The 26,741-nt window shown below is 40.3% G+C and overlaps 1 protein-coding gene across 6 annotated transcripts in view; it reads right to left on the reverse strand.

Annotated features, from left to right (window-relative positions):
- The window catches only part of enox2 (ecto-NOX disulfide-thiol exchanger 2), a 100,739-nt gene that overhangs the window by 61,079 nt on the left and 12,919 nt on the right, over positions 1-26,741 (reverse strand). For 4 of the 6 annotated variants that reach the window (XM_011610891.2, XM_011610886.2, XM_029846891.1 and 1 more), the window contains one exon: positions 23,927-24,016. In XM_011610891.2, the coding sequence (XP_011609193.1) occupies positions 23,927-23,960 (34 nt within the window). In that variant the 5' untranslated portion in view covers positions 23,961-24,016. Of the gene's footprint in view, positions 1-17,684; positions 18,318-23,926; positions 24,017-26,741 lie in introns of those variants that run through there. The other 2 variants (XM_029846892.1, XM_011610888.2) reach the window with 2 other exon arrangements.

Raw genomic sequence — 26,741 nt, forward strand, 5'->3', positions numbered from 1 at the left:
TTGCCCAGTAGGATTGCCCCCGTTTACGGGCCTGGTCCTGCTCAAGCATTCTTCCTGTTAAAGGACAGTCTTTTCTTGCCATTGTTACTTGTTGGGTGTCAGGCCCTGGGTTACTGTGAAGCACCTACAGGCAATTTTGAATATAGCAGATGCTATACGAAGATAAATTAAATTGCATTGAGATCTGCAGATTCAGCAAGCTTTAATGAATCTGCCTGCAAACACATCCAGAATACGTCTTGTAATGGAGATGAAGAGTTATTATAGGTGATCACTCTAATTATGACGACCCTAAAGTTGGGTTTATTATATACAAAAATATGTTTTCATGTTTTCAAAACCTCAATTTAACCCGAGTTAAATGTTAAAGGTTTTCTACTAAAACAAATAAAAGGCAAATTCAAATCAAATAGTTGAATCCAAATGCAAAAACATGTCAAATGAAAATAATGCTTTATTTCCCTGTCAAGGGATCACGTACTGACTTTATTTGTTTAGAATTGGACTAAAAATTAGGTGAGAGTTCAAGCTTACTTTAATGCAAATACATATACTGTACTGCGAAAACCTGACATTGAGGTTTACTGAAGCCGTAGTGATTAAATCAAGGCTGAGAAACTGCTGTGAACTGTCAATTACGCTAATTTAAATTTGTCTGCATCCCCACGCTCTAGACACTGTCTAAACTTCAGCAAATAGGCTTAAAGCGCCGCATAAATGATGCAAAGCACGAGCAAATGTTCATCAGTGCAACACTGCAGTTACTGTAAGTGTTTATGAGCCAAAGGAAGCAATAAATAGCTGAATAACAATACAAACAATGGCTGAAAAACAAGATTAACTGCATATTTAGTACCGGTAACTTTATCGTGGTAGAGCAGAAAACTAGGAGATTGCATCAGAATATTTACTAATTAGCTTCTACAAGCAATTAAGGTGACTGATATTATCTGTGAAACTGCTACCATATGTGGACACCTTTTATTTTATCACCAACTGGCACCACGGCTCATACATGCACTGTGCACGCGCACACACATTACACCTACTCACCACCTTGCTGTCACACAATGACATACATAAAAAATGACTTTCATTCAACCAAAGAGTACATCATACAAGTGGGTATTATAATTACTGTGAAGGACAGGCCATCGTCACCGTGGTAACCAGCAGGGTAGAGCCGGACCGTGTGTACTTGCACCAGACATTTGTGAGACCGTCTACTGGTCTGGAAGCAGAACACGACCACATGATATTACCTCCCCATGGAAATGGCGGCACCAAAAATGCACACTTTCACACGTGCACCTTTAGATTTGCAACAATTCGAGTTGTTTATAAAACTATGATGTTTATTTCTTTTTAATTTGGAACTGGGTTTCAGAATGAAACAGTCTCGTTAAATCACAACGTGATTAAAATGCGGTGGAAAATTAAATCATTGTGCTAAAATAACACATTATCAAATAATGAAAAGATGTTTCCTATTTCTGGTACATTACTAATGCGCCATTCTGCTTCATAACCACCGTGAACATAACTGGGTTCAGTCGGCGGCTGGCAAGTCAACAAACAAGACCCCAAATAAACCTTTAGGCAGCTGGAAAGTTACTAATGAAACCCAGTCACAAGAGCGCCATTAGGTCAAACCGACAGTGTTTCAACACGGACCAGTCGGCCTAGTTAAATGAGATATTGCTCTATTCATAGCCTGGAGTGTCCATCAGAGCTGCATTGCATTTGTTGCACGGGGCTGTGAGCTCATGCTTCCTAAAAAGCTTCCTAAAAAAAAAAAGGTAGCTGACTGTCAAGTTATGAGTGCCCTTAGCAGATATATAAACAAGGTGCCTGAATGATGGGGCTTAGCGATGACTGCACAGGCACACCAAGCAGCGCTGGCATTTTCATAAGACTATTAACCGGGCTTTGCACATGCTGTCTATTTCAAGTCATTGAAAACATACACTAACATGTACATACAGCTGCTCTAACTTTTTTTTAAAATTCAACTTAGATTTGGTTGATGAAATACGGAAGAATTTTTTTTTTTAAAAACGTAATTTTTGCATCTAAAACTCAAATGAGCAAGTTTAGACTATAGTTAAACATGCAGTTAAAGCTAAATGTTAATGTTTTTTTTTTAATCTACAGTAAATGTCATACAGATTCAAGGATATTATCATGATAATTACACATGTTCTTAGAGTTGAGAGTTAGGTAAAGGTTAATCTGTTCTCTGATGTTGTGATGACATTTGAACTGCAATAACTCAGATCTGTGGATTTATAAAACATACAGAAAGACAGATGAACACAATACAGTGGCACATGAAGCTGGAGTCGGCTCCTCTAACGCAAGCACAGCTTGGCACGCAAGAACAACAGCTCTTCACCATAATTATGTCATGAAGATTCATGTCATCTGTGGCAAGATGGAAATTCCTCCTTAGACTGCCTCCCTGTCATTCTCTCGAGCCTCAGGGAAGGTTAATTTATTTAAATCTCCCAAACACTCATCTCTCTTCCATTAAACTCAATAAGGATCTTTGGTTTCCAGCCTAATCAACTTTCTAATGTCAAAGAGTGTGTCCTTCCTGCAGTGTGTGTGGGACCGTCTGTGTTTTAACAAGACAACACCGCAGTTGATAAGGTCACGTTAGCTTACACTTGCATGTTGCCGTCCTTCGAGAACCTTGCTTAACGATGGACTAATAAGTTAAAACAATGCTCACAGGAGAAGGCAACAACTCGAAAATATCTGTCCTTTATTGGAAAGAAGTTCTTTCCCACAATCCATCAGGCCCCAGAGTGTCCGAGCTCTTGCCATCTGATCTTTCCTTTTAAAGACCTGATATCAAGATATCGACAGTTCCTACGAAGAAAATCTCGGTTATGTGAGCAATCGCCGTATCGCTTCTACAGCTTGGCAGAGATGCTCTTATGTTAATGACTTTGGGAATGATCACCCTTCCCTTAAATAGATGGTCAAGTTGAATGCGGTGTGTTAGATCAGCAGCCGGACAATTTGTTCCAGTGAAAGAGCTAATGACAGCTTGTTGTATCTGTCCTGTGGAGCTGTGTGTGATGGCTTGTGCAGGCTGTCACCAAGGCATTATTTTACTGGAGGCTCACTGTTAGCTCCTAAGAGTCATCAATAATGTTACATTTGTGAGACATGGAAACCAAACTTTGTTTGAGATGTTAACCACAAACATGCACAACCCATTTCAGTTTTCTTATACTTGATGAAGTTTGACAGAGGGGCAGAAAATTTTCTTGGGCAGAAGACAACGAAATGATAAATATAAATCTCGCTTGCGGCCATCCTAACAGTCCATGCCACAACGTCACATACGTCTTTAAAACAGGTTTCAGGTTTTCGAATGCCCACACCTCGTCAGTACCCTTCACAACATCCCCGAGGCTACACTTTGTTTCATAGAACGCTGATGAAAAAAAGCATATTCCCTTGTGTGCCAATTAATGACTGTAAAAGTGCTCCTTAGTCACTGGTACTGGTTTGCTGCTTCCTTTTTCTCCTGAAATTAGTGCACATGAATTAATATCCAAATGTCTGAGACCCCCTGAGTGACGGCACAAGGAAGATGGGAGTGCTCTAGATGCAACAGACGAATTTCAAAAGACAAGTCTTTGTCTTTGATGCTATTTTGGGATGCAGCTACCATAGAGGTCTGAAGTGAAGAATTGCCAGATGGCTACTTGTCATTCCCAATGAGTCAGAACTCTAAATTCTAGTCCTGGAGTCCTGCATTGCCCGATGCTGATCACGATCTACAACGCTCTGATGGGCATTGATGATACCTTAGTGAAAGCACCGGACAAATGAATAGATTTCACATGGAGACGGTTTTTTGAATTTGATCTGATTCCCTACTCATAATCTGACAGGCAGTACATGGTCGGGCACTTGGATTAACATGCACAGTGATCTATCATTGCATATCCAGCTTCAGTTCCAACAACTTACTTATCAAAATAGTCACCCAGCATCGTACTGAATCTTTTTTAGAAATTCATCACCACTATGGAACACTATGAAGGACACGTGACATCATAATACACCACTGACACAAATAATAGTGCGGATACTACACCCACACAGCCTTGTGATAATATTAGGCGTGCTTTTATTTTCAAGATTGTCAAATTAGGTCAAGAATAAAATAATGTCATGAGGCTGCAGTAAATGAAAGAGCCCCTAACAAGAGAAGCGACAGTTATCACAGCCTTACTATATGGAGCTCCTTTATTTTTATCAACTCTGTGGTAACTCTAGCAGAGCCGTCTATGTCATCATTTATTATGTGAAGTTGATTTTTGTGTAAGTAACTGAAAATGGAGGAGAATGTCTTTGGATTCAAGAGTGCTTAAGTGTGCCACAATGCATTATTAAGTGACAAACATCATCTTGTCTGACTGAAGACTGAAGAGAGTCTCAGAAAATGCAGCCAAAATGAAATTTTAGGTTGAAATTCAGAAGGACAAATTTGCTATAGTTTTGGTGAGCTTGGGGCAGCCAAGTTTACAACACTGATGCAAACATCTGTCCCAGTATTCATGGTTTACTGTATCCTATTCAGATGCCTTGGGTTTCTGTCCACGTCCACACTCTGACTCATCGATAGATTGAGATACAATGACAAACAGTAAAGTGAATCATCTTTTATCGTGGCCCCTGTTGCAAAAACTTTACCGGCAAATTACAACTCTGTAAGAATACTAATCCAAAGCATTCATCACCCCAAGGCCTGCTACTTTATTTCTGCCCTCCAATGCTGTTGGGTGGTAGTCAACCAAATGGTTTTCTTGGAAAGCACTTCATCCAACCATTTCAATTTAGAATAAAAAAATTCTGGCGTGACACCAGAATGTTAGGCAGAATGGTATGACTTGTCTCTGTTTGCTCCAGTGCTCTTTATCCTTCTGCAGGATACCACTGACGGCTCTGACTGGAAAACCCAGAGGACCAAACTGGCCACTGTTTAGTATTTGGTCGACAGCGCTCTGCAGGGCTGTCAGAACTTTATGACGAGAAGTTGGGATTCGCCTACAGTTGTACGGGGGCATAAAATGAAGCCACCAGATGATTCCCTGATGCAACACAACTTGCGTCTAATGTGACGGAATGACTACAAATGCCCTGTGAATAACGCAAAAAGTTCACATAACATTACATCTTTATACGCAGGCTGCTCGACAAGAATCTTTTCATCTACCTACAAATGTCAGATCATGGCGTCTCTTTGAGAAAAATCTGTCTTTTTTGCTCAAGAATGAAAATAGAACTAAGCAAACTTATCTGCCTGTACCGTTTATAACCGCAGATCTGACAATGACTGCACTTTCTAAACATGTTATATCTATAAAAAGAGAGAGAGAGACAGAGAGAAGTACATATAAGACTGGGAATAAAGTACAATTTATATTTTTATTGTTTTTAATTTGATTCAGTTCAACTGTTACTATGCAGGACAAACGTGCCAGTTTCCTACTGCATTGGACAAACTCCACCCCCACAAACCCTTGGAGATCGTTTTTACATTCCCAGCAGTTTGTACATTCTTTGCCACCTCTGGGGATTATTTGGAATAATTCAATAAATAAACAAAACAAACCTGTTGTAATATATCACCAGCGCTATTTCCTCCACGCTGTTGTTGAGACTCCTCCGAGATTTGACAGAAATAGAACAGGAAATTACCTTTGTCCATTTCCCTGGTCATGAAAGCATTCAGGACAAAGGCAATTAGCTATTTCATAGATCTGCACTTATCGAGTTATACAGAAGAAAACCAAGCCCAGCAGACGCCATTCAACCAAATAAATGAATAAAAACTTCTATTTCCACTTCAGACATTCAGTCTTAATTCCAATGCATTTCGGGAGCAGGATTTCTGAAATCCCAATTAATTTATATAGTTTAATTAAGTATAAAGTGAAATTTGAAACAAAGAAATAATAAATACACATTTTAGTCAGAATGAGTTGAAAATAGGGGAAAGTGAAAGATTTTGAGAGTGGCACTTTTGTGAGGTTTGAGTTAGGAATATACAACACACAGACTCCTAATTACCTCTTAGGTAAAGCGACGTTTACCAAAGTTTAAAAATGCTGTGTATCTTACCACGAAAGCTGGTGAGAAGCCATTTTGAAATGGCCGTTTGCACTTGAGTTTCAGATTTATTCAGCGCTGGTGTCTGTGGATAACATCGATGGGTTGAAACATTGTGGCGATTGAAGTGATTCAGTGATTTCATTCTCAATCTCAGTCAATAAAGCACTTGTTTATCAGAAGAGGCAGTTGCCAAACTGCATAACCTGGAGTAATTTTCAGAAAACTACCTCGTCTTTCATTCACATAAATCGACCTGGAGGAGACCTGGAAGACAATCGTGCATTCTGGGGTTTGAGTGCGAGTAGTTTACGACAAACCAGCAGTTTTTCCTTGGCTACATTCAAAAGATGAGCTGTAAATCAAAACTGACAGATGAAGAGTCAGTGTATAAACGGGTTCTGAAATAAACATACAGGTGTGTTTTATTTGACATAACTTCGACAGTGCGGTGAAATAATTCAACACATCGAACAGCTGCAGGTCCAATAGATCTTTGTTGAACTGGATGCCAGGAATGAATTGGTTTTTAAATAGCCCAAAAATTCTAATGGTGCCCTGGTGTATTTAAGGAAGTATTACCGAAGGATTAGCAAAGGCTTCGTTGTATTGTCCGGGGCTGATTGAAACTCCAACATGGTCAGAACTCTAAAGATCTTGAAGCCCTTCAGTAACCACTCCGTCCCAGAGCAGACAGCAAAGGGCTCATGTTATTCCTGGTTGATGGACTTCAGCATAACCCATCCGTTAGATCTCTATGAAGTCTCTTTCATGACAACGCATAATCTCTAAGATATGAATGATGAAAGCTTTGATGGGTTCCTCATCTGCACACGGCAGCAAAGACACTGAAATGGATGATGAAAAGCTGTGTCTTTTACTCCTGTGCAGGATAATAAACAGCTACAGTAAGATAACTTGAACCTGCCAACACAACTATTGCAGTCAACAGACTGTTTTATGATGTTTCTATGTCACATATACTTTATCAAGAGAGCTATATTTGGAAGGGCAATGTAAAATATTTCTGCAGCATCCAAAATTTCAGGCATTTTTTTAAAGACTGTAAGCACAGTTGCATTTAGTGCTTCTATCTTTTTAGGAGGCTCTCTCAGACAATGTCAACACAAGAATCACAAAGATTTTATTTTAATTAACCAGTTGTCAGATATGGTAAAAGCATATATCCAGAGTAGTTCATTAGTCATTCTTGTGCTGAATGTGTCTGACTTATTATTCCCACTTTCTTTTTAGGAAGGTGCCAACTAATACGTAAAAATGAAAGCCCTCACAATAGTATAATAACTATCTGCAGCCATGACTCTTAATCAGTACTATACCTTTCATCAAGAATCAAATCCCTGAATAAGACTTTAGCAGCAAGAACCCTGGCCTTAAAACATTTCCACATGATAACCACAAAAATGAAGGACAAAACATTAAATATTAAAGTTTTCCAATGCTGCAGTACTGTTCTGAGTGTGCTGCTGATCCAGTTTCCACCCAGTGATTAACCCAATTTCCAGCTTAATTTGAAGTGAGTTTCCTTCTCGTCTGTTCAGGAGGACGACACCTACAGCCCCGGCCTTTCAAAGCCTTTATCAGACTAGGTCTGAGCAGCCATGCCCGCAGGAAATGTCATATCATGGCGATGTCGTTCATTCCTCCACCGCTCTATTTACCTGCAGGGTAAATGTCTAAACATTGTACAGACCGTGACAAGCAGACTCAGACAATCCAGTCAGTTTTCAACGGTTAGAACTATTGCTTCTCCCATGGGAACATTTTCTTGAATAATACCTCCTATTAATTTATATTTCAGTTGCGAACCATCAGCAAGACATGCCTGTTGAGCCCCAGACTCAAACTGAACTGTTTCTACAAAAATATACATTCTGTAAAAAATGATTTGACTTTCATGAGAGCAGATCATCATTTATGTTAGGAAGCACAGAGAGGGGGTTGAATCTGATACACACCATGCGCGGCGGCAGCTGGACAGGATTTACCACAGTCAGCTGTGAACCCAACTTACAGATGGTGACTGGTTTGATAACAAACAACAGACTTGGCAGGAACACTTGAACTTTTAATGCCTGCCCTGAATTAAATGCCATTAAAACTGTATAAGAGGCAGATGGCACACCTACCTGCAGAGGTTAGACCGGCGGGTGAACTCTGCAAAGTTTGCGCAATTTTCTTAAATTAATTTTCAACTCTGGCTCAAGCAAACAGCAATGACAATAAGCTGAGAAGATTCCTGCTTTTCCAATACCTGTCATGACATCATCTCCTGTTAAGCACAGCTGCAAGACCTTAATAACAGACCAGAGCAGAGACAACCCCCTGACGAAGCTCTCAACACAAAAACAGCGAGTAACTTATGCAAACATGATGAATCCTTTCCATTAACAGGAGGTCTGCAGGCTCGCCTGTCATTCTACCATTAATTATCTGGCCTTATGAGAAGATTATGGGAGAGCAACTTAGCCAATAGCCACACTCCGTAGAGAGAGCCTCCCTTGATTAATTACCAAACCAGAAAAACTAATGAAACCTCACAGATCCTCAGGATCTAAAGGCTAGAATCTGAATTAGCGGTGTACATTCTCTGCTTTTTAGAGACTAGAGCTCGGACAGTGTTGTAGGAGGCAGAAAGTAAAGGTCTCAAGAGTAAAGGGTTGATGTCTGAACAAATGGCCAATTTTCTTTCTCCATTACAAGCAAAGTACTGAAAATATTGAATAGGCAAAATCATTATTATTTCAGAAAAATTAAAATTATTACACTTTCCCACGAATGAGCTTTCCTGTGCCACATTTGTGTCTTTATGTCCTTTGTGCCTTCTCAAGGGTTTTAATAAGATCACTGTGCATGCAGATCACTGCTGAAGCTATTAGTTGCTTGAGTGACTAGAACAATGGTGCTGAACAGTTTTTATAATTAATAAATCATACAAAAATCTTGATTAGCAGAATCCTACAAAGCAATGACAAAACTGCATTTAGTTTAGCAAACATGGCAAAATTTTGATCTTTATAGAAAGAAATTCACACACACATTTCTTTGGAGAAAACACGGTTTTTAATGTGATTAGACACTAATGAAAAGATAAGTATTGCTGATTGCTGCAATTAAATCCTGCGCACTTGACCAAGACTTAAAATAAATGTTACTGTCATTGCCAACTGAGCAATTATTTAGTGTGTGCAACTCTATTGGTAGATTAGACTACTTCATTACGGATTAATAACTGTGTTCCTGTTCCTTGTCAGTCATCTATAAAATCAAAGGCGTGCTTTATTCTCAGATGCATTGTAAAGCTGATGTGGGAGATCCTTCATCTAATGCAATTTTGTCAGCATAAAAACCTCTGTAGTGCTCAAGTGTTCCCTTCCACTCAGAATTGACTTAAGGGAACAAGATCTCTCTGAACTATTCCAAACTCAAGAAGTCACCGACTTCAAGGTCAAAGAGCTCAAAATGAAATACCAGGAAAATAAAAATGAAATTGGCCAGATCCAGGAATGACTTAAATTTGCAACGAAACCACATGTGAAAAGAAGGAAGGGCACACATACATTCAAAGCTTGGAATGTGAGAACCTCAGAAAAACCAGGTCACATATGGTTTTCACGATATGGAACCAAGATAACATCTGATTTCAATTGGAATTGCAGAAGAGTATGTTCATTGTTATAGTAGTCCAATATGCTGAAGTACTGTTACAATTCCGTTTGACACATGGCTTCTATTTATACAGTATATCAATATAAGGTTCATATGAATGAATACATGGCTTTGATGTTTATGCTCTCTTTCTCTTACAGATTTCTACCTCTCTAAGCTTCTTGGCTTTAGCTTTAGTCTCAAGGTTGCAGGAAAACTTCCATTTCTGTGGGAATGTCTCACACAGAGCAATTTCAAAGCCTTAAATGTTGATAATTAGCATAAAAAGCCGTGTGTCTCCATTATTATATATTACTATCCATGTGTTCAATCAAACATGTACTTTCGAAGAACCATTAGAAAACGCTTCCAACTCCAGTCAATCAACACAGAACATACTGTATGTGAATATACTAGAGAAATGACATATCTGGGTTTAGAGTTAAGGGCTCCATATGGACAAGAATTATGCACTTTGTTCATGTATCAGGGGGGATTTGGTTTGGTAAACTCACCCCTGTTATGTAGCAACCTAACCCTCCACGAATGTGACTGATGACTGTCCATCTGACAATTCTGTTAGTCTTAGAAAATACAAAAATGCTCCAGTTGCCTTTGAGGGAATCATCACCCCGTTTTTGGCCATCAGACTGACCATTTATTTTGATTTACTGACATGAGAACATATGGCTTATATTGCACAATTCAATACATTTTATTTGTTTAAACTTATACATTGGAACAAGAAATGTCTGAGGTCTAATGGAAGCCAAACCATGGATATTTTTTGAGCCTGAGACTCCTTCAATTTCAGTTCTTCAGAAAGCACTTTATTAGATATCTGTGGATCCGTTTAGCTGACAGAATCCTGTGGGACCCCGGTTTTACCTGTGTGTAATGTTGGGCTGTGCTGAGGCTGAGCTTTTTACCCCTGCAGCTCGCTCCAGTTTCCTCTCAGCACAGCTTTGGTCGAGAGACCGCACTAACAAGTCAGAACTCACCAGAAAGGAGAGCATCTGGACACTGACTCTGAAATATGCAGCCAGTTGATGCAGCCCTAGAATTGGACAGATTAATTAATCTGCTTATACAGTAGATTGATCCGCTGCCATGAGTTCTCATGGGACGAGCACAGAAGGCATGACTAATAACCTCCAGTATGTGCATCAACCATTCTAAAAAAAACAGGAACACTTCTTTCACTTTTTCTTTGATAAAAAGGAGGAATGTGTCACATTTAATGAGGGAGATGCACCAAAGAAAGAAGGTTGTAAAACTAATATAAATAACAGCAAGTGAGACAATTTAATCAACAGAAAAATAAGTTTTTAGTTTTTAGGCTAAGGCAAGATGCTCCTTTGACTGCCAGGCGTCTTGTTACCACCAAGCTCCCTCGATGAGAAATTGCCCGCCAGTCTCTGAAAAATGACCCATAAAGCCCAGTGCCACTATAAACTCTATCCCGGGTTGATTTGTGAATCCAATTACCTCCCTGCCTGTAATGGGTGTTGTCTGGTGCCATGATGTTAAGTCAGCTCTTGTCAGCATATGCCCTTAAGGCCACATCCTGCATGAGGAAAACCACTCACCACCTTGGACAGATCACATGAATAACCACTATAAAATACTGCAGGACAGGAAGTTGGGCAGTTTATGATAGATGGGTCATGGGAAGCCAAACATTTAGTTTGCTGGCCAAAAATTGGAAAATGCACCCGGTAACTATTATAAGATATAATCAGTGTGGGGTGGAACTCTCAAATGACTTCATTACAAAATCAGACACAGGCGATGATGAAATAATCATCAATCCATAATAAAGCGCCATGATCTTGGTGAGTTGATGCATCATTTCTTTTGCCACATTTTCATTCAACGTTTGATGCATCAGTAAAATGCTTTTTCTCACACATAAGTGTAAATTTATTGTCACATTCAAACAGGAAGATGATGCTGGTCAGTGTTAACAAGAACAATGAAAGTTGGAAAAAGCTCAATTGAGCACAGACATTAAGTGAAAAGCTTGAAACTTTCGATCACACTTGGCTGAACGAAATTAAGCAGAAATACTACATGAAAAGTTCCTTCTCAAACTTATGAATCAAGTGCACTCTAGTTCAGTCGACTTTCCACTTAAAGTCAAACACGCGCAATGAAAGCACAGCCCAAAAGCTGCAGCAGCATTTTACTTAGCTTGACAATCGTTTCTTCATCACTTCCTCTGAGTTTCTGTTTTTTTCACTACCCCCCCAAAGTTCACAGACCCCCTGTGAGGTGAACGAGGGGCGACGTGTAACCTGAGCCACAACTTTCAATGTGCTTTTACACCATGTGTCAGTGCATGGAAGGAATGCAATGGTGTTCTTCCAAAAACTAACTAATCAAGGTCTTTTACCGCCAAACAACGTGCACATTTTGATTCATCTGTAGAAAACAGTTGCTTGTCGACGATGGAAGTAAAATGAGGAAACAGTTTTTTCTCTATTTGAATTTTGTGTTGCCATCACTGTAAAAAGCTTATGAGGTGTATGTCTGAATTCAAGCATCTTCAAAGACGTCCATGATTCAACTCACTGAACCTTGTTAATACGAGAGCCCAAGGCTGACCTCAGCTGGGTGGGAGTTTGGAAATAGTCTATAATTCGAAGAAGCCGACTGAAACCTGCACCGTACCCCCTGTCAAAATGTTACACCAGTGTTGTATCATCCTGCCGCAAATGCTGACCGCCCATTCCTCAGAAAAAAAAAACTACTGAAATGATTCTGGCCGGCAAGATATGCTGAGTGCAGAAAATGCCATGAATTTATCCAGCAGCGAGGGTTTGAGACGCGTCCGGTCTCAAAGCAGAAAACACGCAGGTACAAGAGCTTCTTTCAGCTTCAACAGCAAATGTTTCAGACAACTTCTCTTGACATTTCAGGCGTGTTTCTCCTCCGTGGTGAAAGATTGTGCACAGTGTGCGATCTGTGAATGGCTGTGTCGATACAAAAAGAAAAAATTGTGAATACATGATAGATGGTTTCCATTTTCTGCTGCTCTATTCACAGACGATCCAGTTATCGTGTAAATCTAACTTGTTTCTCTTGGTTCCGAGAACAGCCGTTTATCATGAGGCTGAAAACTTGAAATATTATGTTATAGAGATTAAAACCACATTCGAAATCCCATGTTAAGGAAAGACTAAGATCCAGACAATATCCAAAATGGTTGTCGACATAGGTGTCACTAAATAGAAGTACAATACATCAGCATTAACCTCCATTCTAATTCTTCATTTGAAGAAGTCTGATACAGTCAATTGTTTTTCTTGACACTTGTGGGGAGTGGGTGAGAGCGCATCAGACCAACAAAATCAAAATTCAGGTTCGTTTGGGCTCCAGAGAGTACTATATTGCCAGGCGGGTGCAATGCATTTGACTGGTTCACCTAGGGTTTGTCATCTTCCATCTGTCAGCCCGCTCAAGCGGGACAGAAAAGAAGATATAACAACATGACTGCACTCGAAAGCAACAGCTATGGAAGCCTTTGATAAAGTACAAAGATGCACAAGTTCTGCAGTAAAGTTGCCTCCAGAACTAACACGTCACTTGGAAAATGCAGAGCTACCAGCATTAAGGACAAAGAACTATTAAAGGGCATAATGGCATTTTAATGGTATGAGTTAAGCAAAAATGTTTGGGATTGTCAGTATTGTTTTAAGATTACAGTACTTAAATATTAATCTGAAACGTCTCCAAATATTCCATTTTATTGAACATTAAACAGCTAGATTTTCCATTTAAATTATGTAGAATTAATTGCAAAATGGGTACATTTAAAAGTTGTGAAAGAGTCGAGTTAAAACACATCCTATCAATTACTTCTATCTTTGAGGAAGGATAATGTGGAACAGTGAGACCAGCATAGCAGACTGAAGTGTTAATTGTATATTTTTGAAGGCATATTTAAAATGAAGAAAGGTTGATGAGCCATGCCTTCTAAACGGCATAATCCAGCCTCCTCAGTCCCCTCCTCTATCCTCCTCCACTCAAAGGCACTGTCATGTGGGCTTAACATAACAGCGCTGAGCCACGATCCCCTCCCTCAAAAAGCAAGTGCGGACTGCAGAATGAGTCTGAAGTCTCGCGTCATCTTTCATGTTCCTGAACATGCTTTTCCTGGGTCCTTAGCTTCTATTTCAAAGTTCCCCATGGGGTCTGCTAATCAGGAAACTGTTTAGAAATGAAAAGCCCCGTCAGTGATATGTTTGGAGCCCCTGAGTTTGTTGCCTTCAGGCTGCCAACCCTCTCTTAGCTCCTCGACACCAGATGGTAGGTTGAATTGCTGCCATTGCCAACTCCTCACAGGAGTCTTTCACCCAAGCAAACATACTTTTTTATCCAATTTGAATGGGTTTAAGACTAATTTTAATGTTGCTGCTGCTGTAATTTTGAAGCTAAACAATCAGAGCAAGCGGTTGTGTTTCTGGAGGGCATTACACTGAGGACTGAACAACTATTAGCTTATGTTACGGAAATTTAGGACTGAAGTGTAACGCAATTAAACAATGGTTATTACACCGGAAGCCTGAAACATTAGCCCAGCAGATGGTGTGCTACAGTGGTATCACATTAAATGAAATGACATAAGTAGCCAAGCATTTCGTATATAGTATCAAAGGATGAGACCACCTTTAAATGGATTTTTATGAACAGCTATATATGTATTTACACATTTATCCGAGGATATAAATCAGTGGTGATGTTTTCAACCAACATATCTGCCAACCTCAACTCAACACAAAACTAGGATGAGCTGATAAATAAGTTTTCCGGGTTCAGAACATCGTTATCCATTTTTTAAATGGAAAAGTTGAGGAAAGTATTGAGACGTGCAAAACAAGCTGTGTGTTCACTGTCTGCTGAATCTCAAATGAGGGTGACTAGGCGGATGATGATTATGTGTAAAGAATAAGGAGCTAAAGAGCAATAAAAGGAGCAGAGGAATATGCAGAAAGTTCAACACCTGCTGCAAATGCAAAGCCTCATAGAGCGAACAAGCTCCTGTTTTTGAATAAAACGAAAGCTCGCTTTAAATTAACTGGGAAAAGGCAAAATTGTTTGAATTTAATTTCAAAGTTCAATGTTTACTTCTCTCCATGAAGCTGTGCAACCGCTAAACCTGTTCAACTGCTGATTTGGACTGTTTTTATTCAATATAAAAAAATCTCTGCATCCAAAAAACTGCTTCAACATCATTTTCTATATTTGCCGTTGACGCATCACAAGGATAGGTCAACAGTTTGCTTTGATTTATACTTGATATCATATTTCCAGTCCATTCTACCACACCGAATGGAGATTGATCCCAGAGAGAGACAGAAATGATCATTTGTGGTGCAGACAGATCACTCAACATTAAAAAACATCTTGTTTACCCAACGATGACTTGAAAAACTTTCTTTTCTTTTTTAAAATGGTAGACAAAGAGGAACATTTTATAGATATTCACTAAGCTCTCCGACCTCATTGTAGGCAGACAATAAAGACTACTGTCACCAATCTAGTATCCAGCAGGCTCTTGTTGAACAATAACATCAAAACAGAACATTACAACAACATTATGTTCCACTGAAGGAAACCTTTGACATTAAAGAAAATCCAATTTTGTCAATGATAATCCTATTAGTTGCGTGTGTCAAAATTAATTAGCATATAAATTGATTTCAATCAGACTTGACGGAAGGGTTTGCGACAACAGAACTTTTGAATTTGAATATCTCCGTGCATAAAGATGCTGGGAATCGATAAGCAAACATTTGGCAGATAATCGAGAGATGAATCTTTAGCTCATCCACGCTGACGCATGCGTGGCGAGGCAAATTTAGAAAGAGTACAAGTTCACATGCAATACAAGATAATAAAAATAATTATCAGAATGACCTGCCTAAATCAGCTGTACTTTTTTTTTCCAGAGAAGAGCTAATGGAGAAGCAGGCACATATTATTGTATGTAAATGATGTCAGGCAGATGTGATATTTAAAATACATAAAACACAATCCGATTCCACTTCAAATATGGTGTTAGTCTACATCAGAATAAACAAAGAAGAGTTGAGTTTAACCTATAAGGGATTTTCATTCTGGATGCAATGTTTTTCTATGAATCAAATACTGCTTTGAAGAATGAGAACAAACTCTGTGCCTGAAATTTTCCGGCTAAATTAAATATTTACCAAGGACAGCATGGCTGAGACCAGCATACACTGATTACGAGAATCTGCTTGATGAATAAGGTCCCGTAAACCTCTCAATGAAGTTGCAGGTTTCTCCAAATCTGGCATTTTTGGGTCATGCATGACTTCTTTAAATTCCTCCTTTGCTTCCAACAGCTCTTCTCTTGACAGCTGCTTCTAAAATCGGGCTCGATACCCGAGATTGTTGTGCATCGACCAATTAGAGGTAAAGGTGCCGCGTCTCCATACTGCACAGAGCTCAGATCTGTATTCAGATGTAATTTGCTCTGCAGTGCTACCACTCATGCCGAGAAGAGCTGAAATATTTAAGATCCTTTTCAAGCACTCCATGTACAACCTTTAAATCTCCTCCCCGCTGCTTCTCTGACAGCAAAGTACATCCCCCCCTTCCATTAAAGGCAATCTAAAGATGGCCCAATAATTGATCAGAGATGACTAGCACATTGTGGAGCTGAATGCCTGTCACAAGGCTTCCTGGACCTCTACTCTCCCTGTGGTCGTGAGCAGGTCCTTGAACACCGTTCACTTATTATACCACAACTTTGTAGCTCTGGATGTGAATGAATATGAGCAGAATGAAATAAAAGACACTATAGAAAAAAGCAACTAACTCCTTCCGCTCAGCCTTTTCCACTGTAACACTTGTTTCTTAATCAAACTGGAAAGTTAATTAACCTGCAAAATAAATTATGCACAGTGAAATTACTCCATTACTCCACTAAATAAGTTCCAGGATTACCATATGCTTTGTTCAAACATTAACAGAATCCCTTCTTTGCCAAGACAGTTACCAAATAAGCAATGAACTGCTGCAATGTTTCAGCTAATGTGTTATAAATGTGTCATTATGGAATAAATGCGCACACTGTAAATGGCAAAGAAAGGAAGGGGAGGATTATGAAGGAGATGAAGGAAAGCAGCGATTAGGTTATGAAATATGAAAAGCTGTGGGACATGTGAGGTAAAATCTATACAAACAAAGGAAGCTCATAAAGCAGAGTAAGCGGGTTGAGTTCAAACAGCATCTTTGCCTAATTAGATCCGGTGAGCCCTGAGAAACCAGCCCATTTAAAACGAACTATTTATGCGCTGTGGGGATTAGGGAATAAATGACATGGAAACGTTAATACGTCGCAGAAAACCAACTTGTGCGTGTGAGCAAGCTCCTGCGTGACTGACTGGTGGTCGACACTGATCCAAGAATAATGGAAAGCATGCCTATGAAGGACTAAAACAGTCTGCATTTCAGTACCAGCGTGGAATCAACGCATTCAGAAAACTTCGTCCACAAACAGCTGCAGCAGGCACCCCGATATCTGCGCAGCGTTCCATGGAATCAGCGAGCAATCCTGCCCTTAATACAAAGAAACTGATGTCAAGAGCCAAGCCAGAGAGGCTGCGGTGCTGAGATCCCAACAGCTGGTAGGAAATACGCCCGAGAATTCTGGACCGAAGCCAGGAAGACAAGCCATCTTCTGCGCTCCAGCTTCCATCATTGTGGAGACGGAACGGAGGGAAACGCAAAGGACTGGTGTGGAGTCCGGGATCAACGCCGTGTCCCGCAGCAACGCTGCAAGTCCCCAATTCTGAACCTCTCCGCTGCCGGCGCAAGCCACACAAAGCGGAATCAAACTTAAAACCAACCTGTGTACTGCAGGAGAAACATTGTCCGCGCACGGTGAGCTGCGAGTCCGCCCGGTCCCCCTGCCGAAGGACGAAGTGTTCCAAGTAAAATCCTTCAATGGATGCGGGGTTCGTTGCTCAGACGGTCCGCGCTGCTCAGCAGACCGGACTGCAATGAGAGCAGCCAGACGAAGTGGGACCTTTTAGCTGCGCCAGGCGAGCCCGCCCAAGCGACGCGGTCCGGTTCGCCCCTGTCTGAAATACGAGTTCGCTCCGCGTTCGCGCAGCGTGTAGGCGAACTGCTCAGCGCAGGAAAGGTGGGGGCTACGGTGGCTGCCTAAACTCTTATTTGGTCTTCTGCTTATTATTTGCCAGTCAGCTTGAATGCAGACCTCGACTGGTGAACTGTCAACAGGGGGTGTATTCACGGGGCGCTGCAGCCAAGCTTCCCCCAGGAAAGAGAGCCTCAGCGAACAAGAGGAAACCCTCAACGCCCACTCCTCATCTTAATGCCAAATCATCTCCAAAAAGACGCGTTTGCATGTAGAATTGTATGACTGAGATGCAGCGAGGGCTACACCATGGAGTGAAGTAAAGTGCCCAAAACTTTTGGCAGCTGTGCTTTGGGGAGGTGTCATTCCTGCAGGTTGCCAGTTGGAGGAGAAGAAGCATAAAGATGAGGAGTTCAACGGCAATATTTAGCATGGGCGACGTGAAGAGAGGCTCCCCTGGCATGCACATACCACGCATATACAGAAATGTTGTTTGTTTAGGTTTTTTTTCTTATTAAAAAAAGATAAATTCCAATCATTTAGCTGCAGCTTTGCAGCAGTGTTCCAGACTGAAGAGATCAGGCTGTACCTGTACTTTGACAGGCACTTGACATTTCTCTCTGCCTTCAGTTCTGCAATCTCTCACTCCACTTGATTGTGATTTTATAATGCTGAGCTCATGCTGCAGAGCTCGGATTTAAAAAAAAAAAAAACACTTAAATTGTCATTTAACACTAAAATAGATTCAAAACCAAAGTGACAAAAAGCCACCCTAAAGTTCAAGAACATTATTGTTAAATCGCGTCCATTTTTAGAAGCAACACTTCAGGACTAATAGGATGTTTTTATTCCATTGTATCCATCTTTGACTGTCAGTATGAGTTTTTTTGCAACTGTTGCCTCAGACAAGGCCACAAACACATATTTACATAGACTAGAGGCCCTGCACCATTCTGATCAAATGACTTTGAACAGCCAATAAAGTATCTGCCAGACGTGATTATTTTCTCCTCTGCTCTAATAATAAGTCCTTTTCTCCTGCAATCACAAGAAATCTTTCACGATTAAAAAGTCTTTACTAAAAGCAGGAGTGCCTTCCTCTTTTACAAATCAAAATCCACTCTACGAGAACTGTTTTCTGGAATAAAAACAGCTCGGAAGGTCAGAAGCAGCTACTGACGTGTGAAGTGCCACGCCAAGTGCCAATTTAATCCGCAATGCTGCATCGAAATAAATAGACATTCCTGATAGATGATGGGCACTCAAACCTGCTCTCCTAAAGGCTAATCAAGGTACAATCTGATGGATTTAAGGTAACCAATGCAAAACATCATCGAGTTACCGTAGTTTCAACAAGCATCTAGAGTGACTCAACACAGACTCAACACAACAAAAGCAAGAGAATGCCTCCCTCAGACAATTGGACCGGAGCCGAGCCTCTTAAAATGGTTGGATTGGCTTTCCCACTGTTTCCAAAACTGGAGCGCTCCTGCCAGAGGGATCTCCTGTTGTTGTCATGAACTATGTGGTGAAGTCTTCTGACAACACTAAGAACAATTAAAGCAAATAGGTGTGTACAATCACACCATAAATGTTATTAAGGACACGCCTGCCAATCAAGCAAGTAATGGGCAACGAAGAGAGGGTCTCAAAAACTGGTTAAATGGTGAGACAAGACAAGAAATGCAGAAATCATGCCCAACAGCATCATTATTAAGCAATGCACCTCCTACTAAGACTTGCCAGCAGGCAACTGGTTAGGGAGGCTGCCAAGGACACTGGGAAACTCTGGATTAGGAGTGGTTCCAATTCATTACAAAGACCAATGCCAGCGAAGCATCTTTGTCTCTCAGCCTGAGACACCTTCTAAAGTTGCTGCCAAACCTTGAGTCAATGCTTGAAACTTTGATTAAAGAAAGACGCAGAAGCACCCCTCTGGACAAGAAAACTGCAGCCTGCTCATTGTGTGGCCCTAGGCCCTCTCCATATTTGATGTGAGCAAATAAATCAGGGGGTGCTAGCTTCTAGTGGACCTTCTCTGCCTGCCTTGCTAAGCTGACTGGAAGTGCATCTGTCAGTCTGACTGTGTCCTGCAGACACGTCCTGGACTGTGTTCGGTTAGTTTGTGCCTGGAATAATGGGAGGAAAAACACAAAAAGGGTTTGAGTTGAACATGCGTTAATCTCCAAGTGCACAAAAGAAACTTCCCAGCGGAAATGAGATGGCGCAATTCAGACAATGTGACAAAAGAGGTGAGATCTTATCTCTCAATTTAGGTTCGCAGTAAAGGAGTGATGGAAAATGATGGATTGACACCAAGTTTATTGTAGGCCATAATAGTGTAGGCTTGCGCAATCAAAGCTACACCAGAGACCAACATTTAAGCCATTTACGGTGAATATTGGAATTTTTTCTTATGAGAACATAGAAGGGCTCATGTAACATCCACAATAATCCTACAAAATCCCATGAAAACACTGGCCATCCAAAAACAGCATGTCTTTATGCCCAGTATAGATCTTCTGTCATGTCCTGTCACAGAGATGTGGCTAAGTTCAACAAAAAAGCCTAAAATCAATCAAAGTAAAGGCAACGGACCACAGATCTGAAGCATCAAGAGAAGATGTCTGGGGTGCAAATCTGTACGTATTAGCCTGCAATGCTAAAGGAGAGGATTAGCACGTTAGACGCTCCTGATTAACCTCTGCCAAAAGATTTCTTTCCTTAATTCTTCATGTTATTCTGCAGCGTAGCAAAACAGGCAAACCTAAATTTGACTCTTGTGGCTCAGCAGATGAATAAAGGTTCTTTTTGACTGATTTAGATCAATATGAGATAAATGAGTTCTTGTAAGATGTCACTGTCATCAGAATTTTCTATATCATAAATCACAGGCTTATACTAGCAATCACTAATATATCACTAATCACTAATATATTACTGCAGAAACATGTAGAGGTCATGGTCCAGTCACAACTAATCTTTTGCTCAAGTATCAATGAATCTGTTTAATTAAATGGGACATCGCTAACTTAATGAATAATTAAAATTCAATCACAGTTTGCTAAATGGAAGTAATCCCTAAATAGCAGAGTATGTTTTCAACCACGGCCCTGGTTAAAATGAGTTCATCCATTTATTGAAATCAGTAATTCCCTGCATTTGTCATACAACATTAATGACTGTTTGTCCCTTTTAGATGTAGGAACAAGCCATTTTCCAAATCTCACAGTCTGTATCTGTGGTGTAACAACCTTCCCTCTTCAATCAAACCACAAGGTTCTCATTTGTGGAGCCTTCAAACAGGGAAGGATGATATTAGAATGAATTCTTCTCATCAGTTTCAAGTGTGCACAGCGGCATTTGGTGTCTCCACTAGCGACATTAACCCCGCTGCATCTGTGGAGAAGGACATGCAGCATAGACTTGTGTGTTGATTTGGGTCTTTGCTTTTTATCGTTGACCCGTATCTCTGTTAGTCCTTACTTTTCTAATTACCTGGGCCTCCTTACGCCACACCTCCCTGACTGATTGTTACCATATGATCATCTGAACATGAAAGTTTAAGATGACTCCCCAACGGAAGTCACGCCTCATTAAGTGAGCCCAAATTTGCAAACTTGTAAATAACTTGACTTGGATGAATTTAATGAGCTTTGGAGCAGCAGCAACGAGGGACCATGAAAAGCAACCCGATCCAAAATGTGTTAAGATGCAGCAGCATGCTTGTTTGTTGTTTTTATGATGTGAAGGGTGGGAGTTACTGTATGTGCCCAGGAAACATCATCTGTTCGGGAAACTGGATTATGCGAAAGCCAAACTTGGACCAGGCTAGTAAGTGCAGAATTCTACCTCTCCTTGAATACCAATGGGCACAGGGGTCTTATATGGTGCAAAACAAAATGTTAACCTCTTAAACTGTTGGAGTGATATTACAAGTGCTCACTGCCTTGCTCCGCAATCACTCAGCCACCGACTCACTTGACTCAAACACCATCCTTGCTTTCTCACAAATAAAGCAAAAGCTGTAAAAAAAAAAAAAATTCCCAAAATATTATAATTCTAAAATGCTGTAACTCCTGTGATAACAATCAACAGTTTCAGAGAGTAAGTGGGCACCGTGGTGCATTTAGGCATCTGTGTTGTGCAGGAAGCTGGTTGTGATTCTTGGCACTAACGTGACATGCCATCAGCCTCAAGACGTCCATCCCACCAAGAAGGCAACAAAAAACACTCTGTAGAAGACTCAGAGGACAGAGTTTAAAGAGAAAACTAAGTTTCTCTGAGTTATGCACGGTCTTCCACATGCATGCAATACTCTGCTAAACTCCTCCGTGCGATGCACCTGTTGATGTTAAAATGTGGAAATATGCAGAAGAGACACGCAGTCGTTTTGAATATCAAATGAACAGAAAAGATGTCAATTCTAAGACTGATACGACCCCAAAGATTTTAGTAGTTAAAAGTGTTGGACGTCTGCACCAATACGAATCACGGGACACCTCATACTTTGTTTTTTGTTCCTGTTTTCAATATAAAAGGTTACAACACTTTCAATAAGGCTTGAGCTGGATCAGTACAACTGGAAAAATCAGCGCGTTAGCACTGTGTTAGTTCTGGAGTTACACCAGACTTGATGTACATCTGTTGCTATGGCATATTATATGTTATATCATTGGATCTACTCTATGTTGTATGGAATAATCATTTTAGAGTAAGAACGTTTAATCTAATCAGGTCACCTTTAATAAAAAAGAAACCTAAAAAAAATAGGTTTTATAACACTCATATGAAAGGGATTCCTGTGACCGAGACCTTTGACCTCTAAAAATCCATCAGTTCATCTTTCAGGTTCATCGAATGTGCCACATCTGAAGAATTTCTCTCAAGGGATTTCAGTGATGTTCCAAATAAGAGGATTAAAGGGCAGTTGAAGACATGTGTGTGTTCACCCACCAGAGCTGTTATAGAGAGAGTCTCCATACAAAAATCAATAAAGCACCATTATTATAGAGAAAGATGGATAATGATTATTTATCCATTAGTTATAGGCAGGCTCACCAAAGGAATGTTTTGTTCGGAAATAGACTGATTCAAGTGTGATGGTACATCAAACCTTAAAGCCTCTGAATTTTGGACTTCAGTAAATTGACTTGAATGTGTTATTACTAATGCAGACCACCGTGAAGTGGGGGCTGGTGTGCCCAGAATGTGATTAGCTCAGCTAATCTAGTGTTCAATTTGGAAACCAAATGATGTAATAAGAAGAGCCTTTCAGATTTGTTCAAATGAACTTGACAAAATCAGGGTCCATCATCTCAAATTGAAGGTTCAATGACGGAAGGAGGACAAAAACATGGCAAAATGTTGCACCACAGAAACAAAATGATGACATCCACAAAGGCTCTCATACTGTAGATTTAGAAAACACTGCGGTGTAAAGCAGAGAAGACAGAGAAAGGGGGAGCAGAGCAGACATGGAAGAGGAGTGAGAACAGCCAAGCATCAGGCTATGCATTCATTACCACCTGACTGACCTGCATATTGCACAGAGTGAGAGTAATGGGAGAGGACACACTTATTGGCTCAAGCCCACCAAGAACTGTGCCTTCCATTCCCTTTCTCTTAAACAATCTGTCAGTTTCTTGCTCTGTTCAATTTCCATTGTCACACAATGTACTGGGATCCTCACCCACTACACTTACGCAATGCATGTGAGATAGCTCATGGACTGAAGTTTTCTTTGTTGAGGTTTAAATTGGGAAGTTCAAGAGGTGCACACAGTTTTAAACACATTCTAAATTCAAGTGTCATGCCTCTTAATTTAAATGAGCATCCCTTGCAAATATTTTAGAACACAAAGGTTTCACAGATTAGAAAAAACTAAGCTGGTAGAAAAGGGAAAATGAGCAAAATGTTACAATAAAGATGATGCGATCTCTGTGAAGTTCAAGAGGAAAAGATTTTACCATCTTTGAATCAAAAACTTACCTGGAACTCTGCTCACTTTGATGTCTTTGTGCATTCTAAGGTGTCTTTGTCATCATCTGTGGCCTCAGCCTCTCTGGGCTTGGAACAGATCTGGTTTGAAAAACAAAACGAACAACTGGATCACCATGTATTGATTGTGTTTTTCTCATCAATAGGCAGCAAAGAAAAATCTAAAACTTGCTGTTTTTGTATTTTACAGCTCTTCATGGACCGACAGAGTCGTAATTAGCAGCGTCATGAATAGAGAAAGAGGACAGAAGAATGGAGTTCATCTTCTTTTCTAAAAGCCGTGGTCTCCCTACATTTGTGAGGCAGAAGCTGATTGGAAGCAGAAAAGACTCAGAGGCACATGAGGATCCCATTGACGATACTATTAACACTTATACTGGAGGGATCGGCATAGAGGAAATACAAAATGCTGCCAAAAGCATGCACAGAGGACTTTACAATGTATCACATTCGACTGAGGGGGACCCAGAGGGTGCCATGATGACCACAGTAATTGGCTTTCTCCGAGTATGATAATCTGCATCAGTCATGCCCAGCCAATACAGTCTCGGGCCACTGAGAAGGTCATACATATCCCCCAGCCTACTTCCTCTTTGCTAGGAGCAGCCACCAAGATGCCTGAGAAAAGCATGCATTGTACTGTAGATGAAGCATTTCATATTTATCCTCCATCTCCCTGATTTATCTTCATTGTGGGACCTGGTTAAATGGAATTTGCTGCTTTTGCAGCACAAGTATATATTTCAACAACTGACACAATGGGTTTTCCAGCATGATGAACAGCATTAAAAAACACATGATCATGATAAACATTAACTGCCATCAGTCTGTTCATCCATCCTTCCTCTGCCACTTATCCTGACCTGTTTAGGTGAAGTTGATATTGTTTTTATTTGAAATATCTCCTCATTTTAACGTTAAAGGGCTTTGTTGTTTGACGTCCCCATCCAAAATAAATCTATATTAATGTACATTTTGACCTTGGTGTAAAAGGCACAGCAAAACTGGAACTTAACACATGAGGAAAAACCATTTGCCAATAATGGCACGAACAAATGAAAAACAAAATTCCACAGCGAGGACTGAAAATTAAGTTACTTTTTTACTATCAAAGTAGCATTAACCTAAAGAATAATGGGAGATATTTTAATCTGAGAGGAATAGGAGAAAAAAGGTCCCTTCAAATGGCATTCACCAATCTTGAGGGAGCCCCACATCATTTAGACTGGCCAACATATTTCTTTGTCCACACATCTATCATCTGAAATCTGCAGAGGGAAAGGCTGGAGCTGCTAAATGCAAACACTAACGATGATTATGCAGCCGAGACGAACATTTTGAAAACCGACGTCTGAAGCCGCATGCAGACCGAAATGCAAGCCTACAGTAAATAGGAGCACGGCAGGCTTGAGACAGAGACGTCCACACGGACATCGCAAACGTCCTAAAAATGAAAACTGTTTTTCCATTAGCAGAAATACAACCTGAGAATGAAAGTACAAGCGATGCTTAAAAGAGAACAAGGTGCTTCTGCCTCAGCGTATGCGTGATTGTTATTGATGGCTGCTCGTGTGTAACTGCTAAATCAATTCAGCAAATGGGCAACTGTCAGGTGGAATGTTTCTAAATTCCATTAGAGGTTTCTTGTATCCTCTCCTGCAGACATTTATCATCTGTACAGTGTTGTTTCCTTTGTGCAAATATGCATGTTTTTGTATGTATTTTTACACACGGGTCAGTGCATTAGTCATCTTGACAAATGCCTCCAGCCAAGACACCATGCTTCTAGCAGGGATTAGAAAATCCCCTCAGTGAGAAGAGGATTATCTGAGTCAACTGGCCCTATAGTGATGAAGAAAGGAGATACCCCATAATACCCCGGATAGATCCATTCATCTTTTGTCTGCGCAGCAGGGAAAGGGTAGCCCGCAAAGGAACAAACCAAATCACTCGGAGCAACAATTTTCAGTTGTGGATTAATCATAGGAAGTTCACAGGTCCTGACTAGCAGCCCTCATGTACATTTTCTTTTCTGTAGCTGTCCCTCAGCCTGCTCGCTTATCTCCGTGACAGAGCACCCCACCCCCCCGACAGGCCAAACAAAAAAGGCTCGGAGGCTTTTCCATTTTAGAGGCGTTTGTATATAAAAAAAATAAAAAAAAACAACCATGTCAACAGCACCTAACACGGTGAAGAAAAGGACGTCCTAATTCAGCCTCTTGGATTATGCAAATAAAATAGGGACATGCCGAACTTCTCCTCCCTCATCTGTGTTTTAAGCTCAAGTTTTACCCAAACCAGAAGAACAATATTTGATGTACTTTCAAGACTTTAAACTAACAGTAATTCAGCATCAGTTGCCACAAAGGACATTTTTACCACCAGATGGGGCTTATCATTTACAAAGTTAATGACATGCAGATGACTATTATTTTACTAAAGGTTGCGGCAGCATTGTGAAATCCACAAATCTCATTAGTAAAGGATGCAAGATGCAGTGATAAAATGGGACATAGTGAGTTTGCAATGGAAGTAATGTATATCACTTATTATTTTAACACATTTAAAAGATAATTATGACTTGGGGATTCACACGTTCAGCAGGGAAATGTTTTACAGGGCAAATGTCTAGATGGTAATAAAACTGCTAAATAATAAATGAGTATGAAAGACTGTCAAATGCTAATTAGCAACATGTCCTTTATTTTTAGGTTTTGCATTACTATATAAACTTCATGAATGTTGTTTAGAGAGATTGCAAACGTGATGTGTTTTATTTCTTTCATCTTTGCTTAAACCCAGACTG

Source organism: Takifugu rubripes, chromosome 14 (genome assembly GCF_901000725.2).
Source record: "Takifugu rubripes chromosome 14, fTakRub1.2, whole genome shotgun sequence".
Taxonomy (NCBI): Eukaryota; Metazoa; Chordata; class Actinopteri; order Tetraodontiformes; family Tetraodontidae; genus Takifugu; species Takifugu rubripes.